The sequence below is a fragment of the Daphnia pulicaria genome, chromosome 1 (genome assembly GCF_021234035.1).
Source record: "Daphnia pulicaria isolate SC F1-1A chromosome 1, SC_F0-13Bv2, whole genome shotgun sequence".
Lineage (NCBI taxonomy): Eukaryota > Metazoa > Arthropoda > Branchiopoda > Diplostraca > Daphniidae > Daphnia > Daphnia pulicaria.
The window spans coordinates 23728863-23752898 of NC_060913.1; the positions used below are offsets into that span (position 1 = coordinate 23728863).

Consider the following 24036-nt stretch of genomic DNA (forward strand, 5'->3'; position numbering starts at 1 on the left):
TTCACATTGTCATAATGTAGATTTCATTTTCACAAGAAACATGAATGCTTGGCTTTTTCAAAAAACCAAAATGTGCTTTTTTGATAGTCTTTCTAAAAATACATTGTCCTGTTTCCACCCAGGATCGAACTGAGGACCTTCAGCGTGTGAAGCCGACGTGAAAACCTCTACACTATGGAAGCCCCACAATGTTTCTGCAACATTTTATTAGCGTTGGCCACACTAAAAAAATGTAATGTTTGGTTTGCCTGTTGAACTTGACGAGTGTGTCGTTAACCAATCACCATGCCTCTGTGGCGCAATTGGCTAGCACGTTCGGCTGTTAACCGGAAGGCTGGTGGTTCGATCCCACCCAGGGGCGCATGGTGAATTAATACTGTTGTTTTAATTCAATTTCTTCGCCTCATGACTCCTTTAACCAACTAAAGCGTCCAATGAAGAGCGCACACTCGCGATATGGCTTCTTTAACTGACTACTGAACATTTGCAGCGTAGGGTTTCCGCTCATGATGTTCTTCCTCTGTTCGGAGCTACTGTTCCAGATTCAGGTGTAATTTATATAGATTCCCCTCCGGTGTTTATGGAATTCTTCCCCATCCAGAGCAAGTCATTTTTCATTTCCCTAAAACAACAGTCATTGACGTTTGGCTACAGAAGAAGTCTCTTCGGGGTTATAGCACCTTTTTCAACAACCACATTCATCATTGATTTCCCCCTTTCTGTTGACTTCCTCCGGATACAGCATTGCGAATATATTCACATTGTCATAATGTAGATTTCATTTTCACAAGAAACATGAATGCTTGGCTTTTTCAAAAAACCAAAATGTGCTTTTTTGATAGTCTTTCTAAAAATACATTGTCCTGTTTCCACCCAGGATCGAACTGAGGACCTTCAGCGTGTTAGGCCGACGTGATAACCACTACACTATGGAAACTACAATCCGCTATAGAATTATTCTGGAATGATTACAAAATTCTAACGATCGTCTCCCAACTTCTAACTTTCATCTGCAATTATTTGCAAATATATGACGCCCAACGGGGGGCTCGAACCCCCGACCCTGAGATTAAGAGTCTCATGCTCTACCGACTGAGCTAGCCAGGCTTACCATTGCGCTCTATTCCAATGTAATGAACCAAGTCTTATTGACGACATATTTTCCTTTCCAGAAACCGTGAGATAACTTTTACTATGATTGGTTGGTTGTCTGTGTGTAGTTTCCAGATGTCTACTTGTTCTAGTCTAGTTGTCAAAAAGATAAGATACATTACAAGTTATTAATTTCATTTCATTTCCTTTTCTCCTACGATTATTTTTTCCTAACGTTATACTGATGCTTCCACTCAGGATCGAACTGAGGACCTTCAGCGTGTGAAGCCGACGTGATCACCTCTACACTATGGAAGCCCCACAATGTTTCTGCAACATTTTATTAGTGTTGGCCACACTAAAAAAATGTAATGTTTGGTTTGCCTGTTGAACTTGACGAGTGTGTCGTTAACCAATCACCATGCCTCTGTGGCACAATTGGCTAGCGCGTTCGGCTGTGACTAGACGTGTCTAACTGAGCTCCCAAGTGTGACATCTTGCTGTTAGTCAAACAACTATTTGTTCTTTTTTTGTTTCTCTTTTGTTGTATTGTTGCTTGTGTGTCCTGTTTCCCTTGTTGTTTGTTGAGCGCCATTTTGGTTTTGTTCCCTCTTTTTGCATTTTTTTCCCCGTCCTTTTGCCCCTGTTATTGTGGGTAAAATGGGATCGGAATCCCTAGACGTCTGGCCACGTACTGCCGAAATCTCTTTTGGTAATACTGAAGTGACCAGGCATGAGTTCTACGAATGTTTCGAGCACGACAGTAATGAATCTGATAGCATCTTTGATGCAGTTTCTCGCCTACCAGGACGAGCTATTTGCGTTTTCCGAATTGGGTTCAAGACCGTCAATGACCATATTGAATTTTTGAATAAATTTAGTGCTAAAGAATCAGTAGTCATTAGTGGCAAGGAGGTCAAAATTAGAGTGAGAGATAGGTCAGTTAACCTTGTACGCGTTAGAATTCAACATTTCAAATTCGATGATGACCTAAGCCTGCTAAACAAGAGATTGCGTGAGTATGGAGTGATTTCTCGGATTTTTTGGGACACGTATCAGGATAGATCGCTCCCAAGGTGGAACGGGATAAAGACTGGAATTGTCAACGTGGATATGGAAATCCACAAGAGCATTCCGTCTTATATCACCTTTGGAAGCTACAAGGAACCAATAATGGTGTCTTATGCAGGGCAAATGCACACATGCCGCATGTGTGATTCTCCCACCCATGTCTTAGCTAATTGCCCCAAGCAACCCCGTAGTTTAACCAACCCCAGCACCATTTCAAAAGGCCCCATTGGAACACGTAGCTATAGTAGTGTAGTACTAACAAATCGTGGCCCAGTTAGGACAACTGTTAGGAAGCCCCAGGAGACAGGCCCGATTGGTGGCGGGCAAATGCCAATTGCTCCAACTGTTGACGCTGATACATTCCCCGAGTTAGCCCAGAGGCCAACGACGTCGACTGTTGTCGTTCTTGATGGAGCTCCAGAGGATCCGATTTCGAAACCCGATGGAACTGAATCTTCTTCTGACACCGATGCTGACGCTGAAGACACCAACTGTGTAGGTTTGTCTGTTGCGTCCAAATCGGTCAAGAAAAAGAAAATGAAACAGACGAGGGAATTCCGTGACCAACAAAAACAATCAAAAAAGAGGAGTCGTACTGCCTCTTCCTCTGGCTCGGGCGAGGTAGCTGAGGAAATTGTATCTGGTGTAGCTCAGTTGGTTGAACTCGGGTCTCCGACTCGAGAGGTTCCAGTTTCGATACCGGGTGTGGACATTAATTCTTTTCCCGCCCTTTCTGGGGGGAACGATGTTCCACCCGCTCCAAACGCACCTGGAGTACCATCTATTCCATCCACGATAGATCAGATGGATAACGAGGAGGTTGAAGAGATGGATGCAACCGAGGTGGTTTCGATTTCAAATCCTGATGAAGACATTTCTTTTTCTGGTGGGAGTATTCAGCCAGGACAACGCCAACTTGATAGCCAGGAGGCTAGTCATGTGAGTGAGACTCAGGAGTCCTTGGGCGTCCCCCTCGGCACTCCATCAACCCCCATAGAAGATAAAACTCTCAAAGCAATGGAGGCCGTTAGAAGGAAAAAAGCCCACGATAACAAGACCCAACCCTCTAAACCCAAATTTAAATATTAATCATGACTAACATCGCGACATATAATATCAACCGAATATCGTCACCTGACAAACTTCAAATAATACTCAATTTCTTTTTACATCATAAACTTGATATTATATGTTTGCAAGAAGTAGTATTTCACTCTAGCACCGTATTTACTAAACATTACCAGATGCACACAAATCTCGGTCCTAGACAACATGGGACAGCCATCCTAGTACGACACGGGCTCAGCGCCAAAAACATTTTGTTTGAACCGGAGGGGAGGCTGATAGCCATGGAAGTAAATTGTCTTGCTTTCGTGTGTATTTACGCCCCATCTGGTGACCAAAATAAAAGTTATAGAGATTCTTTCCTCCGGCAAACTATTCCGGCTTATGTTGCCCAGTATAAGGCACCAGCAATTATATTGGGAGATTTTAATGCCGTTGACGAGATCGATGACCGTAAATGTAGCAACACAACACCACCTAAAATTAGACTAGCATTACTAGAACCCCTCCGAGATTTAGTAAAAGCCCTTTCATTAACAGATGTATGGAGAGAAATTCGGAAAAATGAACCTTGTTGGACGTACAATTGTGCGGCTAGCCAGGCTAGATTGGACCGAATTTATTGCCACCATCACGTAAAATTTTCTGATATCCATTTGCACGACTTACCACTCGGGGATCACAGACCAATCGTAGGGTATATAAACAGCACCACCCCTCCTAGTGTAGTGAGAAATAAGTCAAGGAATTTATGGAAACTTAACTCATCAATTCTTGAGGAAGAAGAATATATAAACTTGGTGCATGTCTTTATTGAAGAAATGTCCCAACACCCATCCCGTATTGAAAACATAGATCATTGGTGGGAGATTATTTTCAAACCTAGCCTCAGGCAATTATCAATGAACTATTGTAAAAAGAGAATCTGTGATCAGAGAGTCAAAAGGAAATTACTCCAACATCAACTAAAAGAAACCGTGAACAATGTAAATTTCAATCATGCGCGTTACATGGAGTTGAAACGTGAGTTTCTAGCCTGGGAGCGAGAAGCATTGAGGGGATTTGCAATACGTTCACTCGTTCAAAGTATAGCCGAAGAAGAGCCATCTACCTTTCATATGAACAAGTCAACGAGCAATTTCCAGAAGTCTCTGATCACTCAGCTCAAAACTAATGATAACTGTAAAATTACCCAACCTGAGCAGATTAATCAAGAAATAATTGAACACTTTAGTAGAATTTTTCAGAACCAGCCCTCCCCCAATACCCAATTAGCTGGAAAATTTCTAGAAGGTATTAGAGGTGCACTTACCCGTACAAAACCCACTAAAAACGATTCGGGTGTATCAGTGGTAGCTCAGTCGTTAAACGCTCAAGCGTTGAATCGAGGAGTACTAGGTTCGATCCCGGAGAGTGGCAACTATCTTTTAGATCCGTTCACAGTAGATGAAATTAACATCGCCCTTAAGGCAACTAAAAAGAACAAGGCCCCGGGTACAGATGGCATTCCTTTTGAGTTTTATATAAAATTTTGGGATGTTATTGGTGTTCATTTTCTGGAAATGATGAATTGCGTCCTCGACAAAAGAAAACTCCAGCCGTCGCAGGGAAGGGCAGCTATAAGATTAGTCCCAAAAATCCCAACACCGAGTAAAATCACCGATTACCGACCAATCTCTTTGTTAAATACCGATTACAAGTTAATCGCGTCAGTAGTGGCTTTTCGTCTGAGAAAATCTCTTCAAAACTCTCTAGACTCACATAAAAAAGGTGGTGTACCCGGCCGCTATATCTTTGACAGCTTGTGTTTAATCCGAGATGTCATTGATAATACAGGTCGTAAATCAAAAGAGGTATCTTCTCTCAAACCGGCCGCCATTATCGCGTACGATTTAGAGAAAGCATATGACCTTGTCAATCGAGACGTTCTGTGGGAAGTTATGACAGCCATGGGCTATCCCCCCTCTTTGTTGATTGGTTGAAAACGCTGTACAGTATAACTGAACTATGCCCATTGAACGGTAATGACATAGTCGGTACTGTGGACAATGCACAATCCGTGCGACAGGGGTGCCCTCTGTCAGTCCATCTGTTTGCCCTCTATATTGAACCGCTTTTAGTTTGCTTGTCTAGGGGTATTGACGGAATTGAACACTACGGAAAACGCATCAAAGTTCGTGCATATGTAGATGATCTAGTAGTTTTTGTCTCATCAATGAAAGATGTACGTCGTGCATGCGAGATTATTCTGGAATTTTGTGCCTGGACAAATGCACGTATTAACAAGGGGAAGACAAAATTACTTGGTCTAGGCACTTGGACCTTAAATCATTGTCCACAGACCGTAGTAGCACAGACGGTAGCGGCGTCGGCTGGGATTCCTGAGGTTAGGAGTTCGATCCCACGTAGAAGCAATTTCAATCAAACTCATCCTAAACGTACTTGGCCACATGATTGGATAACTCAAGTAGACAATTTGAAAATTCTTGGAATTACTTTTTCTTCTGAAATAAAAACAACAGTAAGAGACAATTGGCCAAGACAGTTAAACATCATACAAAATATTCTTATCACAAACATTCACCGTCATTTCACTTTTTATGGTCGCGTCCTATTCATCAAACAACATGTCTTATCACAACTTGTTCATATAGCTCATGTACTCTCTTGCAACAAAACTCAAGCCCTTCTCCTCCAACAAAAATGCAACAAATTTCTTTGGGCACAACGAAGAGAGCACCCACCCCTAAATGTTTTGATCCGCCCCCGACTCCAAGGTGCACTTGGAGTCACCTTACTTTTTCAATTCTTCCAATCCCTTTTCACCCGTCAAATCTTTAAATCTTTAATCCATCCCGAGGCTATTGAGAGAGCTGCAGCCGTTTATTGGTTGGGTCCACACCTCAAGAATCTCCTTCAACAAATCATCCAGCCCAGATTTAATGCAACCCATTCATCACATCCATACTTCACCACCGCACTTTCAACCATCACCGATCTACTTAAAGCTGGCATCTTCACATCGTCAACCGTATCCAATCACCGCGCCACCTACAATCACCTGATCGCTAACCTTGGGCAACCAGGGAGAACCGAAGTTGCGAAACCAGACCTCGACTGGGCTTCCATCTGGCGTTGGGTGGCCAAAATGAAAGGAAGAAACGCTGAACTGGTCTGGGATTTCAACCATAATCAGCTCCCTACCAAAATGCGCCTCACAAGCCTCAGACTTTCTAGAAATGACCAATGTCCTCTATGCAATGGCGGCCAAGAAACTGACGACCATCTTATGTTACTCTGTTCTGAGAAAGTCCACATCAGTTTATGGCTTCGAATTCAACTAACGAAACTTGGATGTCAAAAACCACTCAAATCAACAATAAATGGAGACATTGGAAATGGCCCCAATAAAGAGAAAATACTGGCACTCATCCAATCCTACATCATCACCGTCTGGACCGCCCGCAGCCAAAACCTCACCCCAGCCATCAATGAAATACAGTCTCTCTGGTCAAGCCTCCTTCATTCAAAAAATTCTCCCCAGATGTCACCTTCTAATCCATAAATATTCCCTCTCAAAATTCTCAACAGATTTCTTCTTATCTTTATACAAAATTGTTCTCTCATTACAATTAATATTTCTTGGATCCCCCCCAGATGTCGTATTGTTAAATTTCACATTTTTCACCAAAATCATTTGTCCTCTCTCATTTCCGTCTCGAAATGTTTCTTTTTCTTTGTTATGTTTCTCCTTGGCATCAGCAAGTCACTTATGTCACAAATCTCGTAAATGCCCCAAGTATCTGTAAAGAAATTTAAATTTTATTCGTGACAATAAATCGTTTAAATATAAAAAAAAAAACCGGAAGGCTGGTGGTTCGATCCCACCCAGGGGCGCATGGTGAATGAATACTGTTGTTTTAATTCAATTTCTTCGCCTCATGACTCCTTTAACCAACTAAAGCGTCCAATGAAGAGCACACACTCGCGATATGGCTTCTTTTACTGATGACTGTTAAATCTACTGAACATTTGCAGCGTAGGGTGCACGCTCATGATGTTCTTCCTCTGTTCGGAGCTACTGTTCCAGGTTCAGGTGTAATCTATATAGATTCCCCTCCGGTGTTTATGGAATTCTTCCCCATCCAGAGCAAGTCATTTCTCATTTCCCTAAAACAACAGTCATTGACGTTTGGCTACAGAAGACGTCTCTTCGGGGTTATAGCACCTTTTTCAACAACCACAGTCATCATTGATTTCCCGCTTTCTGTTGACTTCCTCCGGATACAGCATTGCGAATATCTTCACGTTGTCATAATGTAGATTTCATTTTCACAAGAAACATGAATGCTTGGTTTTTTCAAAAAACCAAAATGTGCTTTTTTGATAGTCTTTCTAAAAATACATTGTCCTGTTTCCACCCAGGATCGAACTGAGGACCTTCTGCGTGTTAGGCCGACGTGATAACCACTACACTATGGAAACTACAATCCGCTATAGAATTATTCTGGAATCATTACAAAATTCTAACGATCGTCTCCCAACTTCTAACTTTCATCTGCAATTATTTGCAAATAAATGACGCCCAACGGGCGGCTCGAACCCCCGTGTTCTCACTATACGAGAACCTGAAATGAGTGGGTGCATCAGCTGTTGTAAGCAGCTGACTGGAACGACTAGAAAGTCAGTAATGGACTTGTGTATATTTTGGTTCCTAATAATTGAATAGTTTAATAAAGCGAAAGGGAAATAAATTATAAGGCGTAATAATACCTGGGAATAACAGGATACTCATGTACAAGAATAGAGGGTGATAATCACTCGTACAATATGACAACCCACCTGGTATGAGGGAACACATTAAATTAGAAAGAGGTGTAGGTTATGACAATGAAGGAAAGTTACCAATGACTTGAAGTAAAGAGCATGAATCACGATGCCTGACAGTTACAATGCCTCACAATCAAATCATGTCACAAAGGACTTCAACTGAATAAATAAATGATGTTTTAGATTCAGGCACACATAACGAACAAGGAATTATTGTACCTGATACAAATGACGGAAATATCACTAAATTATCGTAACTGACCACAAGAATGGGAACAAGCAAGTCTGTCAGAGAACAGAAACTACACGCTGCTCATGCAAATCACGCTTCAGCAGACGATAAAATGGCGAGGGAACTGACAGCGAGAAGAAGAAGAAGGGAGGAGAGATAAAGAGAGGCGCAAATTATAATTAGACGTTGCCAGATTGTAATAATACAGATTTCGCCGATTCATTCTCCCCCGAGTCCGGTTGGACGGACGAGCTGGATTCTAGTAGGCAAAGTTCAGTTATTCCTCGGCGAAACATTCCGGTTGGAAGTTGAATATCGACAGCTCGAACACATCCATCTGTGCCTGGGAATACCTTGGTGACGTGTCCAATACTCCACTCTCCACGCCGGAAGTTCTTGTTGATCTCCAATACGACGTCGCCCACTTCCAGATTTGGACGCTTGATCTTCCACTTCTTTCTTGCAGCTAACGACTGCAAATACGTAGTTTTCCACATGCTCCAAAACAAATTTAGCACCCGCTGCAGGTAGCGATAGTGCTCTCGAGGCGAAGCATCGTCGAAGGATCCAGCAGGCGGATATGACGTCGGCGGCCGATTTAGGAAATCGTTCGGAGTGAGCGGACGAAAATCCTCCGGATCCGAGCTAGCGTAGGTCAACGGCCGGGTGTTTAGAAGTCCAGCTACTTCATACAGCAATGTGCGGAACAAGTCTTCTGTTGGGTAACGAAATTTGTCCCCTTCTTGCTCTAAGGCGTTGTACAGGGCTCGTTTGGTGGATCGGACCAGCGATTCGTGCGTGCCACCAAAATGTGGGGTCCGGGCTGGCTGGAAGGTCCATTTGATGTTGACTTCTTTTAGGAAATTTGGAATAGCTTCATCTGCATACATTTTCTCCACTGCTTCTCGTAACACTCGTTCAGCACCGACAAAGTTGGTTCCATTGTCGGAATGTATGACTTCCGGCTTTCGATACAAAGAAATGAACTTTCTCAATGCTAGAAGAAAGTCTGACGTCGAAAGAGATGGGACGAGCTCCAGAAAAACTGCTCGGGTGACCATACACGTAAATAGCACGCCCCATCGTTTGGCCGTGCGATTCCGAATGAGACCGACTTCAAATGGGCCGAACAAATCGACGGCGGTCCGTGTAAAGGGAAGAGAACCGGAGTCCAATCGCGAATCGGGGAGATCTCCCATCAACTGCTCGCCAGGTTGCGCTCGGTTTCTTCGACAAATAACGCAATTCCGTCGGATCCGTTTTATTGCTTCTCGCCCGCTCGTTATCCAAAAATGCTGGCGAATATAAGACAGCAGGAAGTCCGTACCAACATGCTTAAGATGTTCATGAAAGGCGATGATGATTTTCTCGGTGAATGGATGACTCCCGGGAAGCAGAGGTGGATGTAACTGGTCGTATGGTAGTTTTGGGCGTCCAGCCCGTCCTCCAAGCCGTAACACGCCATCTGGACCGAACACAGGAGCCAAGGCCAACAGACTCGAAGTAGAATGGAGCGGTTTGCCCTTCTTGAGACGATGCAACTCCTTTTCGTACACCTCCGACTGACACGCCTTGACCAGCTCTTGATATTTCTCGTCCAGCTTGGATAGGGCTGGAATGTCGCCGAATCCTATTTGAATCTCCTTCCAATGACCAGTATCCTTCTTTACGGCGGCAGAATATGAACGGCACGAGCGCATTTCTTCAGTTACAGCCATCCATGGGAGATCCACTGGCCAGCTATCTTCCGATTGAAGTAAGAATTCCGGTCCGTCCAACCACATGGACGGAATTGGCTGTTCATCAATCGATGAACGGGTGGCGAGATTGGCTGGGTTTAATACTCCTGGAATAAAACGCCACTCTTCTGGCTCCGTGATGGTCTGAATTTCTCCGACGCGATTGCTCACGAAGACTTGGTAGTAAGCCGCGGTCGCCCGGATCCAATTCCGGACCGTACTGCTATCCGTCCAGAGAAAACGCCGTTGAATCATTGGCTCGAGGATGGAATGAACCGTTCGAAGAAGACGAGCAGCTAGTAACGCAGCATTCAATTCCAGCTTGGGCACTGAAATAGTTTTCTTCGGGGCGATCTTATTCGCTGCCTTGACTTGACGTACCAGTATCCTGCCATCTGAGTAGACAACGCGAAGGTAGATAACGGCAGCATAGGCTTCTTCCGAAGCGTCTCCAAAGGCGTGAAGATCAACCGTGGAGATCTGGGCTCGATCGGGAAACAGACATCGTGGCATTTTCATCGTGTTGAGCTGCTCTAAAGAGAGAAACCATTTTCTCCACCAAATTTCGTCGTCACCAGTAATTAAATCCGTCCATCCGAGCCCTTTGAGACCCAAAATTCTCAAACGGATCTTAGCCTTGACGATAAAGGGCGATGCTGTACCCAACGGATCGAAGACGCTGGCCACTTTGCTGACCAAATCAACTCTTGAAAAGGAAGAATCGAGCATTTTGTCCACCTTGAATCCCAGCAGATCAGCCTTTGGATCCCAGACGATTCCGAGCACCTTTTCTGTGTTCTCACCCGTGAGCGGATGAGCAGAGATTGAATCAGGTTCCGGCTCCGTTCTTGACACTGCTCGCAGGAAGTCAATGGAATTTGAAATCCAGCTTTGGAGGTTAAGGTCCGAGTTGGCCAATGCATCCTTGACGGTAACGGCTTCTTCAACTGCTTCCTTTACTGATAGAGCGGAACCCAAATAGTCGTCGACGTACATTCTTTCCTTGACGGCTTGAATCACACTTTCTGGCACTCCGGCGTCTTCTAAAATGCGACGGACGGTGTAGATAGCTACAAACGGTGAACAGTTGACTCCGAATGGGAGTCGATCCATTCGACAAACAATTAGCTCGGCAGCGTCCTTCTCCTGCCATAAAAAACAGAAGTAGTTACGATCTTCACTAGAAAGACGAAAACGGCTGAACATGGCCTCAATATCTGAGGCCCAGGCAATCTCTCCTTCACGGAAACGGATGATGACCGCAGCCAATGATGGCTGCAAGGCGGGACCACTGATGATGGCGTCGTTCAGACATTTTCCTTTGAAGGCGGCGGCGGCGTCGTAAACTACTCGTAGTTTCGTCCCTTTATATACTCCATGATGTGCTAGAAAGTATAGAGCGCTGGCCGGATCTGGAACACGGGATGCATAACCTTGATCTAGGTATTTCTGAACGGCCGCTCGATAGTCCCTCTCGAACTCCGGTTGACGTCTGAAACGGTTCAGCAAGCTCCGGAATCTATTCTCCGCCATCGGACGATTGCTGTCCAAGTTGGGCTCTCCTTCACGCCAGATGATTGGTACCTCGTAACCAACCTCCAATCGTTTCGTCTTCTCCTGGACGATCTCGAGAGCTCGTTTATTCTCAGGTGAGACACACCCAATCTGATGTTCGGTTCCATAGTCTTCAGTATCACAAAACCGACGCATTTCCGTGGCGAGATTGGCTAACGAGGCGCTTCCGGATATCTTGCAGCTCCGAACGGATGTAACGTTTACTCGACCTTCAACAACACCTCGAACGATCCACCCGAACGCCGTCTTGGAGGCGATAGGTTCTTTCTCCAATCCGACTCTTGATTCAATGACCGCTACTAGATGGGCATGATCTAATCCAACTAAAATGTCAACTCCTCCTCCTGTCTCTCCGAGCGGGAGACTCGCCAGGTGAGGCCATTGGACCTTTTCTTTATTCCAGTCTGTCACCGGTGTTGGACTAGCCACCTTCTTCATAGTGGATCCTTCCAGAGACAGGATATCTCCATCAGCAGCTTGAACTCGAAACTGGATCCTACTCGAACGATGACGAGTGATTACTCCACCGGCTCCGTCCACGGTTAGAAACTGAGGTGGCCCACGAAGCTTCAGCACCTTGGCGAATGCACTACGCATTAAAGTCGTGTCGCTTCCTTCGTCGATAAAAATGTTGGCTAAAACCCAACTGCCATCTTCAGCCATTACTGGTAGTCGCAGCATACCCATGGCTACGCGTTGGGGGGCACCAGTCCTCGCTGTCGTAGGTCTTGCTTTCTCTTCACTCTCCTTTTCCGACGGCGAACCTTCCTTGGTGGAACTATGCAGCAACTGATGATGATAAAAACCGCAACCGGCATGCTTGCATATCTTCCGTCTGTCGCACTCACGAACTGAATGCTTAGTTGAAAAGCAGTAGAAGCAAAGACGTCGACGCATGCAAAATGTAAGACGTTCCCCGACGGAAAGCGATTTAAAATCTTCACAATCAACCAATCGATGCTCCTTCTCACATTTGAAACAGAACGGTTTACCGTTAAAACGACTAAACTCCTTTTTCTGCCCGTCAAATGACTTGGTCGAACTTTGATTTGTCCGGGCTTGACGTTTCTGATTGGATAGCTTGCTCGAGTTTGGATTGACCTGGTCTGCTGCTATGCTGAACGCGTTTTGATACGCGGAGGCGCGAGAACACAGCCACATACCGAAATCATTCAGGCTCCGATCTTCAATCCGTCCTCGTCTCCCTTCATTCCAGGCCAATCGATCGTGCAACTGAAGCTTCAGGCAAATTTTCTCGATCAGATCCGTTGTGCCGGTCTCCCCGATCCTGCTGAGGTCAAATAGATGAGTGCGGATCCTCTCCGCAAATCGCTTGAATGATCCCGGGTCCTGCTTTGGTTCGAGTTTCCCGATGGCTTGATGATGGGCTGCTCTCATGACGTCACGTCGTCCGCAAGTCTGCTTCAGACGCACAAGAGCTTCAATGTACGCTGGTTCACCACCTCCTAGACCGTAGACTAAATCCAAACAGTCTCCGCGTAAGTATCTCTTCAAAAGCGCCAACTTCTCACCAGCTGACTTAGGAGTGTCATGTACTAGTGCTCTGAATAGATCAATCCAAGAGAACCATTCGAGTGCCTTTCCTTCGAAAGACTCTAGCTCGGCCGACACTGATGAACGCGTGCTATGAGTGGCAACGACGGGTGGAAGCAGGCCCGCACTGTATAGGTCGATCCAGGTGTCAGGATTCTCTTGATTGTTGTTGATATTCATTCGGCGTTGCTGCTCCGATCCATCTTCGGCTGGAGTAATAGGGCGTTGACTAACTGACGTAAACCGGTCCTCTTCGGGCAGCTGATTCCTTCTTGGATTCTCTATTCCCAGAGACCTGAGAGCATTTTGAGCTTCATCCGCTTCCTCCCAAGCCCTATCCATTCGTTCACGAGCTTGTTCTGCTCTCATCAACGCGTTGGCAACCTCTTCCTGACGAGCACGTTCTCTTCTCTGTGCTTCCACTGGGTCGATTACAGGCGCTGGGATTACAGGCGCTGGGATCACAGGCGCTGGGTTCGGGATGATGTTTTGTCCGATGACCGACTCGGCGTCTCCATCTCGACTGTTCAAATAGACTTGCGCAGCAATGGCCAGATCACTCGAACGCGTGATATAGCCTAAATGATTAGAATCTTGTCTTTCGGCCTCCGCGTCGTTGTCTTCGATCGATAATATCTCGGAATGCAGCCGTGTACTCTCCAGCAGCAACTCTTCAACGTGGCGTAGACATCCGCGCAAGGCTCTTCTTGAACCCCTTACACTGATCAAAGACTCGATCTGTCTGTTGGTCATCGTGATCTGGCGACGCAACGTCGATTTTCTTGACTTTAAGGCTGCTAGTCTTAAGATGGCCTCGTCGATAGCTTCTTCCTCCAGGACTTGCGAGCCACCATCCATGTTGGGGCCGAAATAAGGTGCACCGACGTGCTACGAGATGATAAGAAGCGAGCTGGGATAACGGCCGTAAGACTCAACAGGCTGAACCAGTGAACATAAAGATGAAATAAATCTTGTATGGAGCTGTAGAGAATTCAGCTCCGGTTCGAAGGACCAAATGTTCTCACTATACGAGAACCTGAAGTGAGTGGGTGCATCAGCTGTTGTAAGCAGCTGACTGGAACGACTAGAAAGTCAGTAATGGACTTGTGTATATTTTGGTTCCTAATAATTGAATAGTTTAATAAAGCGAAAGGGAAATAAATTATAAGGCGTAATAATACCTGGGAATAACAGGATACTCATGTACAAGAATAGAGGGTGATAATCACTCGTACAATATGACAACCCACCTGGTATGAGGGAACACATTAAATTAGAAAGAGGTGTAGGTTATGACAATGAAGGAAAGTTACCAATGACTTGAAGTAAAGAGCATGAATCACGATGCCTGACAGTTACAATGCCTCACAATCAAATCATGTCACAAAGGACTTCAACTGAATAAATAAATGATGTTTTAGATTCAGGCACACATAACGAACAAAGAATTATTGTACCTGATACAAATGACGGAAATATCACTAAATTATCGTAACTGACCACAAGAATGGGAACAAGCAAGTCTGTCAGAGAACAGAAACTACACGCTGCTCATGCAAATCACGCTTCAGCAGACGATAAAATGGCGAGGGAACTGACAGCGAGAAGAAGAAGAAGGGAGAAGAGATAAAGAGAGGCGCAAATTATAATTAGACGTTGCCAGATTGTAATAATACAGATTTCGCCGATTCACCCCGACCCTGAGATTAAGAGTCTCATGCTCTACCGACTGAGCTAGCCAGGCTTACCATTGCGCTCTATTCCAATGTAATGAACCAAGTCTTATTGACGACATTTTTTTCTTTCCAGGAACCGTGAGATAACTTTTACTATGATTGGTTGGTTGTCTGTGTGTAGTTTCCAGATGTCTACTTGTTCTAGTCTAGTTGTCATTAAGATAAGATACATTACAAGTTATTAATTCCATTTCATTTCCTTTTCCCCTACGATTATTTTTTCCTAACGTTATACTGATGCTTCCACTCAAGATCGAACTGAGGACCTTCAGCGTGTGAAGCCGACGTGATAACCTCTACACTATGGAAGCCCCACAATGTTTCTGCAACATTTTATTAGCGTTGGCCACACTAAAAAAATGTAATGTTTGGTTTGCCTGTTGAACTTGACGAGTGTGTCGTTAACCAATCACCATGCCTCTGTGGCGCAATTGGCTAGCGCGTTCGGCTGTTAACCGGAAGGCTGGTGGTTCGATCCCACCCAGGGGCGCATGGTGAATGAATACTGTTGTTTTAATTCAATTTCTTCGCCTCATGACTCCTTTAACCATCTAAAGCGTCCAATGAAGAGCGCACACTCGCGATATGGCTTCTTTTACTGATGACTGTTAAATCTACTGAACATTTGCAGCGTAGGGTGCACGCTCATGATGTTCTTCCTCTGTTCGGAGCTACTGTTCCAGGTTCAAGTGTAATCTATATAGATTCCCCTCCGGTGTTTATGGAATTCTTCCCCATCCAGAGCAAGTCATTTCTCATTTCCCTAAAACAACAGTCATTGACGTTTGGCTACAGAAGACGTCTCTTCGGGGTTATAGCACCTTTTTCAACAACCACAGTCATCATTGATTTCCCGCTTTCTGTTGACTTCCTCCGGATACAGCATTGCGAATATCTTCACATTGTCATAATGTAGATTTCATTTTTCAATGTTAACACGTTTGAAAAGTACACTTTTCTCTTACGTTCACTACTGTACCTTACTGTATACTACTGTATACTCTATCAAATAATTAGGTTCCAAGCAAGCGGTTGGGTCATACAAACCCCTAACACTTCATTCCAGATACCAGGTGATTAGTGCCTGTTACCCTCTGAATTGGTTCTGTAACCCTCTGGTTCCAACACTCAGTGCGTAGCACTCCTGAGGGTGGGTAGGTGGGTTAATTTCACGTGTTTCCCCGGCCGGGACTTGCTTGTGAATAGTTGTCTGCTACAGTGTTGGAAACACTGTTGCCAGATAGTCTTATATAAGACTATATGGTTACAACCATTCACTTCATAGAAAAGTGATCACTTTTCAATGTTAACACGTTTGAAAAGTACACTTTTCTCTTACGTTCACTACTGTACCTTACTGTATACTACTGTATACTCTATCAAATAATTAGGTTCCAAGCAAGCGGTTGGGTCATACAAACCCCTAACACTTCATTCCAGATACCAGGTGATTAGTGCCTGTAACCCTCTGAAATAAAAGTGGCAAGCAAATGGAACTAAATTGAGGCAATCGATTTGGTATGATGCCTATATGAGAATAAAAAACATATACGAGGCAACGTCGGTCTTAAAGTACCATCGGCTGCTGTTATTTCGTGAGCGGTACTGTCCAAATCTGTAGTATAGAAAATGGAGAGCCAAAGTCTAGATATCGTGTCAACTGCCCAGGGTCAGAAATCCGAGTTGTCTTTGGGTCTTGAAGCCGCTCAGCATTATCTGTCGAAATCCGTACGAAGCTCAACAAAGCAGCAGGTATTCCTTCGTTCATTACTTGTAGTGGTATGCCAGTGAAAACATGCTTCCCTTCGATCCCATAGTACGACCGCGTGTACGGAATCTGGCGTGATTTTTGCTGCCGAAACCAAGTACCAGAGTTTGGGGTTGGTCATGAGCATTTGGCCGCTTGTCTATCCCTCGTGATGATGCGGGACCAGTCCTATTCCAAGGTTGTTATGCTGAGTGCTGCCATTGCTAATGAGCATCGGATTCGTATGCTGCCGTCGCCGACAACTCATGAAACAATATCCACTTTGTTTCGTGGGTTTCGTAATGAACACCCACAGACTCGTGCTGCCAAATTGCCAATTACTGAAGAAATTCTGGACAAGATGTATGCCCACCTCTACCAAACTCAACATGGAAGAGACGGACTGCGGGCGTCTGTTGTTCTCTGGAGAACAGTATGGAGGATCTCGATTGAGTATCACACTCTCGGAAGGTTTAGCGACATCGTCAAGCTTTGTAGAAAAGACGTCAACTACGTCACGGACCCTTCGCCCCATCTGAGGATTTTATTCAAAGGTGGGAAGAACGACCAGTATACCGAGGGTGGTGAGCGTGTAGTAGCCTCAAATCCAGACGTTAAACGCTGTCCTGTTCAGCTTACGTTGAACTATTTCCGATTCCTTGGCCTTTCCTACGATGGTTATCTCGTTCCTTTGTGTACTGCCAAAAATTCCCCAAATCCTGCCAAATCTGTACCGTACAGTGGGGCTTTGACTGACCTGAAGAAGTTGATGAACTTGTTGGGTTACGACGAGAAACTCTACGGTGAGCATTCTGGAAAGAGAGGTGGAGCGACTACAGCAGCAGCTCATGGAGCTACTGACAAACAGCTGAAACGTCTTGGAGGGTGGCGTTCCGATGCAATGCCCGCCAAATATGTTGATCTCTCCATCCCAAGTCGTCTCTCTATGTCGGAGTTGTTGCAAAAGAAAGTTTGAGTTGTACAAATAATAATTAAGGTAACTGGCAGTCTTTGTCACATTCGCCGTTTCGTCATTTATTTAATCGAAACATTGTTTGGTCCTACAGACGTGAGTCAAAACAAAGTTGAAGAAATTCAAATTTGGTTTTCCCTGCAAATGGAGAATGTGGATTGTAAGTTCCTTGAATGATGAAAGGCCTACAGGTTTCCATGTAGTTAAAAGGCCACAGAAGTCTGCCTTCATTGTTAAAGATTTCCACCCAGTAATCCGCCGTTTTCCATTTCGGTACGAACAAAATTCCAGTAGTTCTTGAAGTCTTTAATCGTCTAACAATTCTGATGATCTCCTGTATTGGTGGACAGATCCAAGCCACTTCGTCATCCCACGAATGGGAAAAAGCGTCAATGCCTGACGTACCAGGGCAAAAGAAATTGGAATAGAAACGTTGGCATTTTGAATTGCGGTCGGAAGCGAATAGATCGATGGTGAATTTAAATCTTGTCCTGTTCCTTTGGAAAGTTTGGTCATCGACTTGCCAATTGTCCGTGTCAGTCGTCTTTTAACCATCGTCTGCTATCTTAATTCGGGGGTCGTCTCGTAGTAGATGGATTGGGATAATTCTGGTGTTAAGTCTCTTGCAACGAATCATTATTTGAAAAACATCCTTTTGGATGTGACGTTTTCCCGATCCTTTTGTCAAAAAAGTCACCAAGTTTTGGCTGTCAGTGAGCCAATAGATGTTGGTGGCCTTGGTGGTGAACGTGCCTGTTTGTTCATAATATTCCATTGTTTTTGCGACAGCCAGTAGTTCTCGGTGACCGGAAGACAACATTCTTTCGTCTTCGTTTAAAATTCCACGGAAATAAAGGTGATCTCCTTTAATTGAGTAGGCACAGGTTGCATATCCGGACGCGTCGCTGGCCCAGATTTTTTCTTCGTTTGTACTCACATGATTAGCGACGAAACTAGATTTCATGAATGAACTGGGCGGTCCGATGATGGACAGGACAGAAATTTCAGTAGCCGCCGATCGAATGGGGGAATTGTCAAATTCTGAGCAATTGTCGACGAAGAATTGTAAGCCGTCTTGAGCTTCTTTACTCATCACCAACGACGAATTCCATCCTCTCCGTTGTGTGGCCTCCTCTAAAACTGCGTAAGAAGCCCTGGCTGCTATTACAACTATCGGCCCTAGTGCCGGTTCCGTTGCTACTATTTTCCCGATAGTTCCGGCTAATTCTTTGGCTGGAAACGATTTTGATCCGTGTGAGATCGTCTCCGAAACTTGTTGTAGTATGCGTTGTTTCTTGGCTTCCTGAAGACGGACTGTCATGCTGGCAGTGTCGATAATGAATCCGAGGTATTCCTTGGACTGGTTAGCATCTCCGTCTTTGTCGGATTTTTCGACTTCCAGTATCCATCCCGAAGATTTTAGAACTTTGTAGACGAACCTACGTTGATCTTCTGCTTTGCACTTTGTTTCTGCGACGATCCTGCCGTCGTCCAGATAAATTGAATGTCGAATCCCCTTTTCGTGAATATAGGCGTTCACAGGTTTGAAGAGCTTTGTCAGACAGTGTACAGCTGAGGACAGTCCGAAGGGAAGGTATAAGAAGACAAAATACTGTTTACCACCGTCTGGTTTTGGTATGGCAGCACCTAAATACTTTGTTTGTGACGGGTGAATCCGGACGTGATGGTAGGCCGCCTTGAGATCGTACGTCACTTGGAAGTCCCCTTCTCTTGTTATCTCCAACGACCTCCGAAGATGGGAGAGCACAACTTTTTGTTCCTTTACATACAAGTTGACACATCTGGACCCGTCCCAACAGAGTCTGTTTTTGGTTATACCGTCTCGGCCGAATTTCTTTGATACCGTTAAAGGAGATACGCAGAGCGGCTTCTTGTCTCTGAACTCAATAACTCCACGTTTTTGAAGTTCAGCGACCGCTTGAATAACAAAAGGCATATCTTGCAGAGCCGATTTGTTGTTGGCCTCCTCGTAAGCTGGAGGTGATTCAACGAAAGGGATTACATATCCCTGGGTTAATACGTCCATAACCCATTCACCGGCCTGTAGGTCATTCTGCCAGAAAGCCCTGACATCTTCTGAATGGATTGAACCAGGATAGAACTCTATCACAGGAGTGCTCTTTTGTTGAGCAAAACTCTCGTCTGGCCTCGGGCTGTCTGCCTCAGCAACATGCTGTCCAGTGTCAGAGGCACCAGTGTCTACCAGTTCACTGCAGTAGTTGAACACAAATAATAAAAAATTCCGTATAAGTCTCCTGTACAACACATTTATTGTTTATTGACTCATTAGTAGTAGACAGCGGAATGTTTACTTGTGTTGCTTTGGACATTGTTTGAAAAAATGTCCCGGTTGCCCGCAGAGATGACATTTGAATTCCGACTTGTCTGGTCGTTTTCCGTCTCTCGTGTTCCCACCTCGACCTCCGTGTCCATAGCCACCACCACCGTGTCCATGGCCACCACGTCCGGTAGATTGGTAGGGTCCATGATCCGATCGGCTTAAAGAGTAGTCGCCGTGGTAGGATGCGCCACCTTTGTAGCGTTTTGATCGGCTGCCGTGTCTCTCTTTTTCTCTCTCACGTTCACGTTTCTCGCGGTCCATCTTCTTCTCCCGCTCTTCCAACACCTTTGCCAGTTCCGGGTCCAGGAACTCACCAGCCTTTCGTCGTGCAAGCTTGTCGGCAGTTTCTTGATCGTATTTGCGCCACACTTGTAGTACAAAGAGGCGATCTCGCATGGATTCATCCGATTTTCGGAACTCGGCAAGAGTATTCATGGCTGCTTGTTTCGTGACGCCGGCGGGCATTGTATTAATCAAGGCTATTGATGTAAGGATTCCATTTTGAAGAGGCAGCAGGGCCTTTTGTGTAGCTTCCAGTTGCTGCAATAGACAAACAAATAACAGTTGTTGTCATTGGGGAATTCCATATTTACAGTAAACAAGCATCTTATGACTAAAGATCTTGGCTATATCCTATGATCGGATAGAAACGTTTCTCAGAGATTGGATCGGTGGTGTTTCTCTCTTGGCTCATGTCTGGTTACATGCAGTCCGACTGTTGGTGTAATTCTCTCAAACCATGGCTGTGTACATGCGTTTAATTCCCGGCTCATGTCTGGTTACATGCAGCTTTAGTTTAAAAAGATCGGTTGAAAACAACGTCGAAGTATCTGTCAATTACTGTAACCCATGGCTGAATACATGCGGTCGGTCCTGGCTCATGTCTGATTACATGCAGCTCACAGGTTAAAAAAGAATCGATGGAAAACATCGTCAAAGTAATCTACAATTACTGCAACCCATGGCTGAATGCATGCGGTTGAGTCTTGGCTCATGTCTATTACATGCAGCACAATTAGTGAAAGGATAAGTGGAATCATAACCACAAATTATTCGATTTTCTCAGACATAACGTTCGTTAAGCACGTTAGGTTCTGACATTTTTCGGCAACGGGCCCATGTTGGCTAATTAAAGCACCGGCGGAGAGGTAATGCTTTTCTCGATCTACATTAAAAAATTTGAATTTATTTGACGCCACTTGCCTATCCGGCGTTGGTTAAATTGAACTTAGTTGCTGAAAATAAAGGTAAAAGATACAGCAGCCAAACAAACGACAATGCAATACTCATGACTGGGACATGCAATATGAAATATCACGTCGTCGTGTCGTCGTTGTTGGCTAAAATTTTAATAAATTTTAATTGGCTCATGACTGGTTACATGCAGCCTATCATGTCCCGTCAGTGACATACAATTCTTCCAGGTGAACGATTTGCATTTAAAAATCTTATTACCTCACGGAGAACTTTTTCACGATCCGAAACGGCCCCAATGAATCCCGCCAATCTAGCTCTGGCAGTGGCCAAATCTTCTGCCGTGAGAGTTTCCCAGTCCTTTGGGAAAAAGGGTTTCGCCATAGTAGCACTTTTTCTTCGAATTCAATGTCAAGTTAATCCAAGTATGTTGATTTTCACTAAATTGAAGGACTGTAACACAATTTCACGTGTTTCCCCGGCCGGGACTTGCTTGTGAATAGTTGTCTGCTACAGTGTTGGCAACACTGTTGCCAGATAGTCTTATATAAGACTATATGGTTACAACCATTCACTTCATAGAAAAGTGATCACTTTCACAAGAAACATGAATGCTTGGCTTTTTCAAAAAACCAAAATGTGCTTTTTTGATAGTCTTTCTAAAAATACATTGTCCTGTTTCCACCCAGGATCGAACTGAGGACCTTCAGCGTGTTAGGTCGACGTGATAACCACTAAACTATGGAAACTGCAAACCGCTATAGAATTATTCTGGAATGATTACAAAATTCTAACGATCGTCTCCCAACTTCTAACTTTCATCTGCAATTATTTGCAAATAAATGACGCCCAACGGGGGGCTCGAACCCCCGACCCTGAGATTAAGAGTCTCATGCTCTACCGACTGAGCTAGCCAGGCTTACCATTGCGCTCTATTCCAATGTAATGAACCAAGTCTTATTGACGACATTTTTTCCTTTCCAGGAACCGTGAGATAACTTTTACTATGATTGGTTGGTTGTCTGTGTGTAGTTTCCAGATGTCTACTTGTTCTAGTCTAGTTGTCATTAAGATAAGATACATTACAAGTTATTAATTCCATTTCATTTCCTTTTCTCCTACGATAATTTTTTCCTAACGTTATACTGATGCTTCCACTCAGGATCGAACTGAGGACCTTCAGCGTGTGAAGCCGACGTGATAACCTCTACACTATGGAAGCCCCACAATGTTTCTGCAACATTTTATTAGCGTTGGCCACACTAAAAAAATGTAATGTTTGGTTTGCCTGTTGAACTTGACGAGTGTGTCGTTAACCAATCACCATGCCTCTGTGGCGCAATTGGCTAGCGCGTTCGGCTGTTAACCGGAAGGCTGGTGGTTCGATCCCACCCAGGGGCGCATGGTGAATGAATACTGTTGTTTTAATTCAATTTCTTCGCCTCATGACTCCTTTAACCATCTAAAGCGTCCAATGAAGAGCGCACACTCGCGATATGGCTTCTTTTACTGATGACTGTTAAATCTACTGAACATTTGCAGCGTAGGGTGCACGCTCATGATGTTCTTCCTCTGTTCGGAGCTACTGTTCCAGGTTCAAGTGTAATCTATATAGATTCCCCTCCGGTGTTTATGGAATTCTTCCCCATCGAGAGCAAGTCATTTCTCATTTCCCTAAAACAACAGTCATTGACGTTTGGCTACAGAAGACGTCTCTTCGGGGTTATAGCACCTTTTTCAACAACCACAGTCATCATTGATTTCCCGCTTTCTGTTGACTTCCTCCGGATACAGCATTGCGAATATCTTCACATTGTCATAATGTAGATTTCATTTTCACAAGAAACATGAATGCTTGGCTTTTTCAAAAAACCAAAATGTGCTTTTTTGATAGTCTTTCTAAAAATACATTGTCCTATTTCCACCCAGGATCGAACTGAGGACCTTCAGCGTGTTAGGCCGACGTGATAACCACTACACTATGGAAACTACAATCCGCTATAGAATTATTCTGGAATGATTACAAAATTCTAACGATCGTCTCCCAACTTCTAACTTTCATCTGCAATTATTTCCAAATAAATGACGCCCAACGGGGGGCTCGAACCCCCGACCCTGAGATTAAGAGTCTCATGCTCTACCGACTGAGCTAGCCAGGCTTACCATTGCGCTCTATTCCAATATAATGAACCAAGTCTTATTGACGACATTTTTTCCTTTCCAGGAACCGTGAGATAACTTTTACTATGATTGGTTGGTTGTCTGTGTGTAGTTTTCCAGATGTCTACTTTTTCTAGTCTAGTTGTCATTAAGATAAGATACATTACAAGTTATTAATTCCATTTCATTTCCTCTTCTCCTACGATTATTTTTTCCTACGTTATATTTCTGCAATGCTGGCGGCGCAAGACAGAGAGCGAAGGGGAACAGCAGCCGGCCACTTGCGGTAGGCGTCTACAACTAAAATGTAGTTGACTCCATTGAAGAAAAATAAATCGGCTGACACTAGCTGAAAAGCATGAGTCGGCAATTTTACTGGATGCAGTGGTTGAGCTGGATTTTTATGACGGTGTTCTTGGCACGTTGAGCAGCTTGCCACCATGTTTCGTATCTGCTCGTCACATCCAGGCCAATACACAGCAGACCTGGCTCGTAAAACGCATTTGACTTCCCCAAAATGTCCGTCGTGGATTCCTTTTAGTATTTCCTGCCGTAGGGACAGTGGAATTACTAGTCTCTCCCCGTTGAGTAACAGGCCGTCTACTTCAGCCAGGTTGTGTCTAACCGCCCAAAACGGCTTTTCTGCTACTGGACACTGTGTTTTGTGCTCCGGCCAACCACGAACAAGAACTTCTTTGACTAACAT

The 24036-nt window shown here is 44.5% G+C and overlaps 2 protein-coding genes and 13 non-coding genes across 15 annotated transcripts; 4 read left to right on the top strand and 11 right to left on the bottom strand.

Annotated features, from left to right (window-relative positions):
* Positions 1-109: 109 nt before the first annotated feature.
* Trnav-cac lies at positions 110-182 on the bottom strand. The gene has a single exon. It is a non-coding gene; the product is annotated as a tRNA-Val (tRNA).
* A 105-nt stretch (positions 183-287) lies between these two features.
* On the top strand, positions 288-361 carry Trnan-guu. Its single transcript has one exon. It is a non-coding gene; the product is annotated as a tRNA-Asn (tRNA).
* Positions 362-864: 503 nt separating this feature from the next.
* On the bottom strand, positions 865-937 carry Trnav-aac. The gene has a single exon. It is a non-coding gene; the product is annotated as a tRNA-Val (tRNA).
* Positions 938-1034: 97 nt separating this feature from the next.
* Trnak-cuu lies at positions 1035-1107 on the bottom strand. The gene has a single exon. It is a non-coding gene; the product is annotated as a tRNA-Lys (tRNA).
* Positions 1108-1337: 230 nt separating this feature from the next.
* Positions 1338-1410, bottom strand: Trnav-cac. The gene has a single exon. It is a non-coding gene; the product is annotated as a tRNA-Val (tRNA).
* Positions 1411-7640: 6230 nt separating this feature from the next.
* Trnav-aac lies at positions 7641-7713 on the bottom strand. Its single transcript has one exon. It is a non-coding gene; the product is annotated as a tRNA-Val (tRNA).
* A 756-nt stretch (positions 7714-8469) lies between these two features.
* Positions 8470-14016, bottom strand: LOC124314288. The gene has a single exon (XM_046779478.1). It carries the CDS (start codon positions 14014-14016, stop codon positions 8470-8472), a length of 5547 nt encoding a protein of 1848 aa, XP_046635434.1.
* A 1116-nt stretch (positions 14017-15132) lies between these two features.
* On the bottom strand, positions 15133-15205 carry Trnav-cac. The gene has a single exon. It is a non-coding gene; the product is annotated as a tRNA-Val (tRNA).
* Positions 15206-15310: 105 nt separating this feature from the next.
* On the top strand, positions 15311-15384 carry Trnan-guu. The gene has a single exon. It is a non-coding gene; the product is annotated as a tRNA-Asn (tRNA).
* Positions 15385-16523: 1139 nt separating this feature from the next.
* LOC124314391 (integrase/recombinase xerD homolog) lies at positions 16524-17617 on the top strand. Its single transcript, XM_046779559.1, has 2 exons — positions 16524-16646; positions 16712-17617. The coding sequence occupies exons 1-2, from the start codon at positions 16524-16526 to the stop codon at positions 17615-17617; spliced, it is 1029 nt and encodes a 342-aa protein (XP_046635515.1).
* Positions 17618-22016: 4399 nt separating this feature from the next.
* On the bottom strand, positions 22017-22089 carry Trnak-cuu. The gene has a single exon. It is a non-coding gene; the product is annotated as a tRNA-Lys (tRNA).
* Positions 22090-22319: 230 nt separating this feature from the next.
* Trnav-cac lies at positions 22320-22392 on the bottom strand. The gene has a single exon. It is a non-coding gene; the product is annotated as a tRNA-Val (tRNA).
* Positions 22393-22497: 105 nt separating this feature from the next.
* Trnan-guu lies at positions 22498-22571 on the top strand. Its single transcript has one exon. It is a non-coding gene; the product is annotated as a tRNA-Asn (tRNA).
* Positions 22572-23086: 515 nt separating this feature from the next.
* On the bottom strand, positions 23087-23159 carry Trnav-aac. Its single transcript has one exon. It is a non-coding gene; the product is annotated as a tRNA-Val (tRNA).
* A 97-nt stretch (positions 23160-23256) lies between these two features.
* On the bottom strand, positions 23257-23329 carry Trnak-cuu. The gene has a single exon. It is a non-coding gene; the product is annotated as a tRNA-Lys (tRNA).
* Positions 23330-24036: the final 707 nt, after the last annotated feature.